The sequence below is a fragment of the Anastrepha obliqua genome, chromosome 2 (genome assembly GCF_027943255.1).
Source record: "Anastrepha obliqua isolate idAnaObli1 chromosome 2, idAnaObli1_1.0, whole genome shotgun sequence".
Lineage (NCBI taxonomy): Eukaryota > Metazoa > Arthropoda > Insecta > Diptera > Tephritidae > Anastrepha > Anastrepha obliqua.
The window spans coordinates 18981592-18992100 of record NC_072893.1 but is presented as its reverse complement, the minus strand read 5'-3'; the positions used below and the strand labels follow the sequence as shown (position 1 = coordinate 18992100).

Here is a 10509-nt window from a genome sequence, read left to right as displayed (position 1 = left end):
GACCTGCAGTATTAAGCCAACTCCGAACAACAGATATTTTTGATGAGGAGCTTTTTCATGGCAGAAATACACTCGTAGGTTTGCCATTGCCTGCCGAGGGTGAACGCTATTAGAAAAACCTTTTTTTTTTATCATTTTGCTGTTTCATGCACGGACATTTGAACCTACACACTTCCAACCCAATCGGGCACCGGGGTCGCCGAAATGAAATATTTGCGATTTTAAATAAGATTTATTAATAATTGATTGAAATAAGTATTGATATCTGTTCTCGGTTTCGATGATACCTTGAAACGTTGCAAACTCACTGTAACTAAATATGCCCTCTATAGCTCGTCATTCAATGCGTAATCGGATCTGTTGTAATAGTAAAATATGGTTTACAATAAAATAAAAATAATATTTATATGTAGTACCAACGGCGGATAGTTCCTTCGTTAGCTACACCAGCTATGGAGTTTTTCTATGATTTTGCTTTTAAGCAAGTTTCCCGCACTTTGCTCTGAACCACCGACTATTGAATGCTTTCTAATTTGAATTTTGTTAAATAAATATGTAATACAAATAAACACTAAGCTTAGCTTAAGCTTTTCATTTCATTTTTTTTTTCTACGGATTTCGAAAATTTCAAAGATGTTGCCTAATGCAACTCTGTCATGTTGTTAGAAAATTATGATGCTTTGGAGTGTTGTAAAATTATGACGCCGTGATATAACAATTTTGTATGGAAAACAACAACACTTCAGATGTTGTGGTTACAAACAGCTGATTACATTTTGTACCTCATTTGCATATTAATATTAAGCTAGATATACACGAGGCAACCGTTGAAGCAACGTGTTGCAGCAACGGTTGCCTTTGTTTAAGAAACACGTTGCGACCGTTGCTTCAATCTCAGTATTGTGTATAACTGTGGTGCAGGAAAGGTACAAGCGGAAGATACGTAAAATTAAATTTTTTAAATGATCGACGAAATACGTAAAATTACTTTTCTTATTATAATTGACGAACTTTAGTACGAAAATGAGGAGAAGAGATGCAACAAGAGAAGAGAAAGAAAATTTGGTCCAAAAATTGAAAAAAAAAAATCGAATTTTCGAATGAGAGGCTGCTGAAAGAACTGAAGGAAAATGAGCCAGCGGACTATAAAAATTACATGAGGATGGACAAAGCCCTGTTTACAAAATTGTTGGACTTCGTAAAGGCCAAAATAACGAAACAAGATACCATAATGAGAGAAGCAATATCAGCAGAAATTAGACTGGCAATAACTTTGCGGTATCTTGCAAAAAGAAACTCTTTTGCGGACTTGAAATTTTTATCAATTTTATTGTATTCATTTTTTAATTGTTCGTATGCTTTTTTTCTAAAATTTTTGTTTTTATTGTATATATTTCACTACTTATATCCCACAGCTCTCTCAAATTTTTATATTCGTTAATAAAATTAACATAATTTTCATTATTTTCAATTGCCATTTTTTCCTTTTTCACTTTATTTTACTCCGCACGAACCTTCTTCTTCGCTTGTTTTCAACGAACTGAACGAGTAAAAGCAGTAAACAATGATACACACGAAGCAACGGTTGCAGCAACCTATCCCAAAAATCTAATTTATTTGATATTTCAGGCAACGGTTGCAGCAACACGAAAATCAATTGGCAACACAGCTACACACGAGGCAACGGTTGCTTCAATATGCTGCAACGGTTGCCTGGTGTGTATTTAGTTTTACAGTTAAGGGGACCCGGTGGACTAGAAATTTCAAAAAATCGAGTTTTTGTTTTTTCGATATTTCAAAATTATTGTATCTTTAGAATACACTGTGAAATTTTGATGCGGAAATTCCCAATATTATAGCTTCTACAGTCCATTAACTGTAGACACCTGTGGACTGGTTTATTGGTTTTAAAGCAAAATTCACTCTACTGCTTCAAGTAATTGAAATTAGTTTTCATATTTCAAATTTAGCAGTGCATAAACTGTCTATCAATTTGCCGCAGTACTGCGACAAAAATAAATCAACTCATTTTGATAAAATTCCAGGAGATGGCAACAATGATTCTATTACATTTGTCATTTTTTGAACAGTCGAAGCCTGAAATAGGAAAATAAATAAAACAGATGGAAATATACTTGGTGGACGAGAAAAGAAAGTACAATACTAAAAAGGAGGTGTCCGATATCGGAATCCAATTTGTTGACAAAGCAATTTAATTAATTTAACGAAGTGCTAGGGGTGACTTTAACATTTAGTTAATTACGTAGCTGTGCTACGTAGAAGCATCCAAGGCTAAAAAATGCCTGTGAATAACACCAGTTCAAATTTTAAGACTTTCAAAGTGGTTCTACTAGGCGAAGGCTGTGTTGGCAAAACATCAATAGTTCTGCGCTACGTTGAAGACAAATTCAATCCCCAACATATAAGCACCTTGCAAGCATCATTTCTCACAAAAAAGCTTGCTTTAGAAGATGGCAACCGAGCACATCTCAACATTTGGGACACTGCTGGCCAGGAACGTTTCCATGCACTTGGGCCCATCTACTATCGCGGTTCACACGGCGCCATACTCGTCTACGACATAACCGATGAAGATTCCTTTGCGAAAGTCAAGAATTGGGTGAAAGAACTGAAGCGTATGCTGGGTGCTGAAATTGTCATCACAATTGTGGGCAACAAAACAGACTTGGATGCTCAACGCACTGTACCGCAAGATGTGGCGTTAGAGTATACGGAAGGTGTAGGGGCACACTACTTTGAGACTTCGGCCAAAGCCAACGAGGGCATTGAAGAGTTATTCACAGCCTTAACGCAGCTAATGATACAGCGCCATGCGCAACGCGAACAAGAGACTAGTTCATTGCGACTGATGCAGGGTGGACGTACGTCACAACGGTTGGTCGTTGAAGATGATTCACAGGATGGCGATGAAGAAGGGAGACAAGCGCCTGCAACTAATCGGTCGTGCTGTGGGGCTGGTTAAAAAATTGTTACTAATTTAATTGCATTGTAAACATCCAAACAAAGTGAGAAGAGCAGATTGGTAAGAGAGTTTTAGACTAGTAGTAGTAGTAGTAGTAGTAGTAGTAAAATTTTGCGAATTTGGGTGTTTAAAAATGCAAATACTGAAAGTAGCGAAGTAACCAAGATGACGACGACGACAACGCCAACGCCGATGAAGCCGCAGCTAGATTAAATTGTGATAAACTCATTGTAACGTGTAAATTTAAATACTTTTTTGTATAAAAGTGCTTTAATATTGTATGCTACTTTAAAATTTAATTCCATTTATTCTACTACTGTCCGAACAAAACTAAAACTTACTTCAATTATGCGCTATAGACCTATAGCTGTCTAATCCTACCTACTTCAATATAATTCATTTTTTTGTTATTTTTAATACGCTTTTATTTGTTGTTATATTGTAATGCAATTAAAGTTTAAAAGGACCTAAAAAGGAGTGCATACTTTTATTTATTTTGCACTTTGCTACATGATATTCGGATAGCAGTTGCGAAAAAGGCACCAAAGACTATGAATCATGCAACTCTTGAATTGAGAAAAATATCCGCACGCTTATCTTATTCTTATCACTGTTACTGGGTAGGTATTTGGAGTATAGATATCTGCATGAGCAGCACAACATTGTCGGTCTAAGTGATTGTGAAGCTTTTGGGCAAGTCGATTTATTATTATTTTTTTTGTTTATGTGCGTTAAGTGGAAATTATAAAAACAATATTCAATAACTCTGCCCAAAATGAACGCTACAAGTATTGTTTACCTTTACAAACAGCCAGTTCATATGAATATAAATACTTATACTTAAGGGGGGAAGCTGGTCTAGAGCGCAAAAAATGGGCATATTTTATGAATTTATTTTGACTCAACAAAGGAATCAATCGAAAATCTGTGAAATAGGTTTAATAATATAGCTTTCATGGTACAAATACAAAATTTTTCGTCTGAATTAATTTCAAAATGGCCGCTGTCCAGCAGTTCTCCTAAGGCGCCTTTTTTTTTAATTTTTGTCGTGGATCAAAAAATAAAATTTTTTTCGTTTCTATATAACAACAGAAAGAGACGTACGTAGGATTTTTTCGATATTTTGTTTTTTCGCGAAATGGTGCACGTTTGAACAAAAAGTTACAATTTTCACTATAAAGAACGACATAAAATTGTTGATTAAAAAAAAACTATGTAATATAAATAAAAAATCCTACGTACGTCTTCGGAGAAAGGTATTTCGAATGTATTGTCAAAATTTCGTAAGAATCGGTAAAGATTTGTTCGAGTTATGTCTTCGGCCAGTTTAAAAAAAGTGATTTCGCGAAAAACGCGTTTAAAGTTCTAAGTAGCGTTCGGAGCATACCTGCGAGGCACTGCCGTCGAATGAAAAATTTGGGCATTTAGACATTTTTGCTGGCATCCCTCATTTGGTATATTATTTCTAAGACCCTAAAGCACCTTTTAAGACAAAAAAAAATTTTTCGATTTTTTCAAAATTCTAGACCAGCTTCCCCCCTTAATATACAGTGGTGGAAAAAATAATAAGAGACAAAGAAATGTTTAGCATTTTTTTTATTTCTTATTTTTTCAAAACAATTAATATGAGCCGTTGATTATGAACGCATTAATGATTCAAAATTGAAAAAACCAAAAAATAATATAAACAACTTAAAGAGAAAGTATTCATTTTTAGGATAATGCACAATTGCATCTCGCTAATTTGGGTCCTCGGAACAGGGGTATAACTGGCAACGAAGTAGCGCACGCATTGGCGAGAGATGCTATGGCCTCACCTTTAATACATAGGTCCCAAGGGACAAAACACCATCAAGGCGAAGCTCAGGAGTTCACAATAAACTACTCAGCAAACAGTTTCCACTCGGGTGCTGCTGCAGGTTTCACCCTTGCAGATACCTGCTTGAGCCAGAGCAGCCTCCCAGGCACGTCAAGAGACACCCCCCACGACAGTCGTTTCTACGTTACTGGAACGACCCGGATTTATATCCGGGCAAGGACTGTCACTTCAGCAGCATTCCCCAGTATATGTATGGGGAATGTTTATGCTGCTACAACAACAACAACGCCTCCTCAATTATGTCGGCGAGATCCAGGACAAAACGAACATACCCCTACTGGACCAGACATTGTTAAGACAAACAATAAACGACATTCATCGGGAGACCATCACCACCTTTTTAAGTTCCCGACCACCGAATGCCGTCATTGGAGTCCAACTACCATCCAAAGCCGTCATCGGAGCTCACCACCAACAGATGGAGAGCTCCAACTTCGCCGAGAGTCCCGCGTAACCTTGGCACAACTACGTTCTGGATACTGCAGCAGGTTAAACTCCTACTTATCCAGAATTGACCTCGACATACTAAATGCATGTCCTGCAGTTGAAGGCACCCCGCACGACACTAACCACCTTTTCACATGTCCCTTTAAACCCACTCATCTAACACCCCTCCCCCTCTGGACCAAAGCCGTAGAAACAGTTTGTTTCCTGGGCCTACCCTTAGATGAGCCAGACGGAGACGACCGGTGATATACCCTGCACTGAAAAAAATTTTTTTTTTGCAAGTAATAGGCTTAACAACTAAAAATAATGATATATAATAAAAAAAATTTGGTTTTTTTCATTTCAGATTTTTTTTAAATGCGCGACAGTGTGGGCAGATTTCAAAAGGCGTTTCGGGGGAGCGGCTGTACAGCTGCCATTTTGAAATGAAAATAAATTTAAAAAATTTTTTTGCACACTCAAGACCTGTGTTTATGTAACCCTAAACTTTTTTTTACTAATTAAATTAATACAAGTATGAAAACAAAATCCATGAAAATTTGATTTTTACAGTAGAATCCCCCCTTAAGGAAAATGACATAACATCTATAGAGATGGCTCAAAACAAGACAACAAAGTAGGTGGAGGGGTTTACTCCGATAAATTGATCTGATCAGGTAGGCGAAAAGATAGTGAGCCAATCTTTTCGCCTACCTGATCATTGCAGTGTATTTCAGGCGGAAGTCATTGCCATAAAAGAGGGACTTACGGTAATAAAAGCGAGAGTATTATCCATAAATAAATCTTCATATACTCGGACAGTCAAGCAGCTGAAGAAGCGCTAGAATCTAAAACGCACTCGTCAAGAACAGTCATAGAGTGTTTTAAACTTCTAAATGTCGTATCAAAATACTACAAAGTACACCTTATTTGGGTGCCAAGCCACAGGAATATAGCAAGGAACTGCAAGGCAGACAAACTTACTCGAATCGGTACAACGCTCAACCTCCAAGTGGATAAGACGCTGATACCCATGCGTTTAGCCATTTGTAAACTACTGATAGACAGGGAAACCATCAAAAAGGTAAATACAAAACCTCTCAACATGCGAACTAAGCAGACAGACATGGCCGAAAGGGAACAGCGGTCGATCAAAAAGCTTGCTAAGATTTAACAGAGAAACTATAAGAAAAATGATAGGGGTATTAACCGGTCATTTTCTGATAGGCAGCCACGCTAGAAGGTTAGGACTCCCATACTTCGATTTCTGCAGAAGCTGTCTTAACACAGAAGAAGAGGAAACCGTCAGGCACCTTTTATGTGAGTGAGGAAGCTTAGCGAAAAGGAGGCTCCGCACTCTTGAAATGTCAGTTTTAACTGATGTAGCGGACATAGCGCATCTAAAACTAACGAAGCTTTGCTCGTTTATTAAAGCTACCGGATGGTTTTAAAAGGAACCCATAGGGTACGGATAAGTTCCTGTGGTATTGTAATGGACCTATGAAAGATCTAAGTGTGTCATAGCGTTAGCCACCCCACCTACCTACCTGGTAAATAACCTAGAAGTGCAAGCATAAAACACAAAAGATACCTACAATGCTTTCGATTTGTATTTCGCAAACTGCAGCAACGGTGACTGGAGGCTGTGGTTCAGAAGTACATAACTCTACATATATCATTGACCGATTCCTATTTCATATATAACTTTAAATAAACTTTATATTATACATTTTATCTAAAAAATATTTGTTTATATTTTGCATTTTAATCACCACTTTTATTTGAATTTAGAATTTTGATTCAATTCGTAAATTTTAATTTTTAATTTACTTTGCGATCAGCTGTTTTTCTTACTTGCAAATTCTTACAGTAAAAACTTCCAACTTCCCCTTCAAAATGAAATGCCATTTTGCTCTCTCACTTTCCCCTACTTTGCTAGTCTTTTGGGTATATGAACACTAAAACGTGATAATTTATAACAATTGTTGTTGTTGTTGTTGCAGCAGCTTAAACATTCTCCATACATATACGGGGAATGTTGCTGAAGTGACAGTTCTTGGCCGGATATGAATCCGGGTCGTTCCGGTTACGTTGAACCGACTGTTGCAAACTATTTGCTTCATGAACAGATCTAATAACTTACTTCCATGTCAAATGAAAAATGCAAAATTTATTTGATTTGTTTCTTTTTTTCACAAAAATACACGTATGGCTTAGTTTAATGTGCAAAAAACATTGAGAAGCTGAACAGACAATGAAATCAATTTGTCAAGATTTGCAGCGTTAGACAACGGTACTTTACAGTAAAGGCGACTTCGATTGAGCGATCAGTTGAAAAATATTTGCACGTATCGAACGTTCCTTAAGAGACGAGTAAAGTGGTTTCGCCCTCATCGAAGCTTTTTTGACCATCAGTAGAACAATCAGTTGAGTGACGCTCTCCGCTCTACATGCTGTTCTGCTCTACGAGAACTCCGAACTGGCAGTGCTTCACAAAAGCGATATCAATGGTCCATTCATTACCAACGCAGGTGTACGGCAAGGTTGTCTCCTGTCGCCCCTCTCTTCGCCATTGACCTTGATGACGTCATGAGCCAATTGACCTTGCACAAAAAAGGCATCACATGGAGTTTGACCAGACATCTTAAGGACCTGGCCTTCGCCGATGACATCTGCCTCCTCTCTCACAAACTCTCTGACATGCAAGCGAAGGCGGACAAACTAGTCGCGTTGGCACGCACTGTCGGGCTGGAGGTCAACATCGCCAAGACGAAGGCTATAAGAGTCAACCACAATAAAGAAAGACATATAATGGCTTACGGAGGCCCGGTGGAATTCGTTGAAATCTTCTACTACCTCGCCTGCAGTATCACAACAGACGGCAGAGCAGATTAAGATGTCAACTGTAGGCTAAACAAAGCAAAGTCGGCGTGCTGGTGAATGCAAGCAGCGTGGGCGAGTTTGCAAATGTCCTGGGGTACTAAACTACGAATTGTTGTATGGAAGCGAAACATGGCTGGTCTCTAACACCATCACACAGAGGCTACAATCCTTCATCAACAATTGCCTCCGCATCATTTGCAGAATATTCTGGCCAAACACCATCAGTAACGGCGCACTGTGGAGATTAACAAACGAGGAACCCATCGTTGGACAAATCAAACGCAGAAAGTACCGATGGAAAGGTCACACGCTTAGAAAACCACCAGATAGCATCACGAGAACAGCACTGCACTGCACTGGAACTCCCCAATGGAGCAGAGGTTGCGGACGGCCAAAAAACACTTGGAGAAGGTCGATGCTGTGCGAACTAGCAGATACCGACATCTCAGCGGACGGTGCGAAAACAACAGCACAGAACCGTGTACGACGGAAGAGTCTTGTCGAGGCCCTATGCTCCCGAGAGGAGTGAACAAGGAAAAAACAAAGAGCTGCAAATCGCTCTTATTGCTATTATTTTTTCCACCAGTGTACGGGTATATGCAGCAGTATTTTTTTTGACTTATTCTTTTGTTCAAATTCAAATAAAACACATGTTTAGCAGAGTCTACAAAAATATCGTTTATGCATTTTAGTATACAGGCTTATAAAATCCAATTTGATTATCAAATTCACCGATTTTTCTTAAAACAATATTTATTGCATATTATAAAAAATATGTAAATTCTTTCTTTTATTACTTAACTACGCTTAATATTATGCAAAACATCTTCGTATTTACGCCAACTTTTATATTATAAGTATATAAAAATTTAAAGACTCAAAAGCGAACATTTGAATAAAGTAAAGATGCACTAAATTTCAAATCTTACAAGTAATTACATACTTATATATGTTTTATTTATGTACGATATACATACATACCTACATATACTGTTTTCATATATCAGGTCATAAGCTAATTTGCAATGCTTTTTGTTTTTCACACTTGTACATAAAGTTCATAGTTTTTGTTTTTGCTAATGATGCGAGTTGTGATCATTGGGTTTTTAACGGTTTTACTGCTTTCATGGTTTTCATAAAATTCATTTTTTCTCTATAAATTACTAATTAGAATTGTAGAAAATATCTTAATCACAGAACTACATCAGATTGTCATTTTTTTTGGGTTCATTAGGTGCCATTCATGGTGAAAAGATGTTTATCAATCTAATCAAAAGAAATCTATCATCCTTCGTTGCCATTGCAATACACATCTCTATATACGTATGTATGTATGTAATTGAAAAAAAAACTAGACCATCAATATATTCCGTATTGGGGTTCAGGCAGATTTTCCACTTTGACAGAGTCGCTTAATTAACACTACTACTCCTCCTCCTGACTGCTCGCAAATTCCTTGAACTCACACCTTATTTGGTGCGATCATGTTTCGAAGGTTCGACCTGCTTGGCAAATTCACTCATCACGTCCTTGTAGATGGCGGGATCCAAATTGCGACCCAGCATGTAGATGAGCCACCAATCGCCGATGTCCAGTTTGCGCGAGAGCGATCGGCAGATCTCCATAGGTACCATACGATTGCGAGCATTGAGTAGGCGAGGTCGGAATTTGGGCAAGAAGATGATGCAGGCGCTAAAGAAAAAAAAAAGTGCATGTTAAATAATTGTTAAAATATAAAATAATAGTAAAATATTAAATAAAAATAATAAAAAATATAAAAATAAAAAATATATATAAAATAAAAAATATATATAAAATAAAAAAATATAAAATAAAAATAATAATAATAAAAAAATAAAAAAAAAAAAATAAAATAAAAAAAATAAAAAAAAATATAAAATAAAAATAATATAAAATAAAAATAATAAAAAAATAAAAAATAATAAAAAAATATAAAATAAAAATAATATAAAAATAAAAGATAAAAAAAAAATAAAAAAAAAAATAAAAATAATAAAAAATATAAAATAAAAATAATATAAAAATATAAAATAATAAAAAAATATAAAATAAAAACAAAAAAATATAAAATAAAAAAATAAAAGAATATAAAATAAAAATAATACTAAAATATAAAATAAAAAAAATTAAAAAAATATAAAATAAAAATAATAAAAAAATATAAAATAAAAAAAATAAAAAAATATAAAATAAAAATAATAAAAAAATATAAAATAAAAAATAATAAAAAATATAAAATAAAAATAATATAAAAATAAAAGATAATAAAAAAATAAAAAAATAAATAAAAATAATAAAAAATATGAAATAAAAGTAA

General features: G+C 35.7%; 2 protein-coding genes across 4 annotated transcripts in view; one reads left to right on the top strand and one right to left on the bottom strand.

The window, feature by feature from the left end:
- The first annotated feature begins 2084 nt into the window (after nucleotides 1-2084).
- On the top strand, nucleotides 2085-3461 carry LOC129236915 (ras-related protein Rab-21). Its single transcript, XM_054871216.1, has one exon. It carries the CDS (start codon nucleotides 2300-2302, stop codon nucleotides 2981-2983), a length of 684 nt encoding a protein of 227 aa, XP_054727191.1. The 5' UTR covers nucleotides 2085-2299; the 3' UTR covers nucleotides 2984-3461.
- Nucleotides 3462-8834: 5373 nt separating this feature from the next.
- LOC129237919 (innexin inx1) overlaps nucleotides 8835-10509 on the bottom strand; it is a 74633-nt gene continuing 72958 nt past the window's right edge. For all 3 annotated transcript variants that reach the window (XM_054872907.1, XM_054872906.1, XM_054872908.1), the window contains exon 6: nucleotides 8835-9863. In XM_054872907.1, coding sequence (XP_054728882.1) covers nucleotides 9641-9863 — 223 coding nt within the window. In that variant the 3' untranslated portion in view covers nucleotides 8835-9640. The remainder of the gene's footprint in view (nucleotides 9864-10509) is intronic.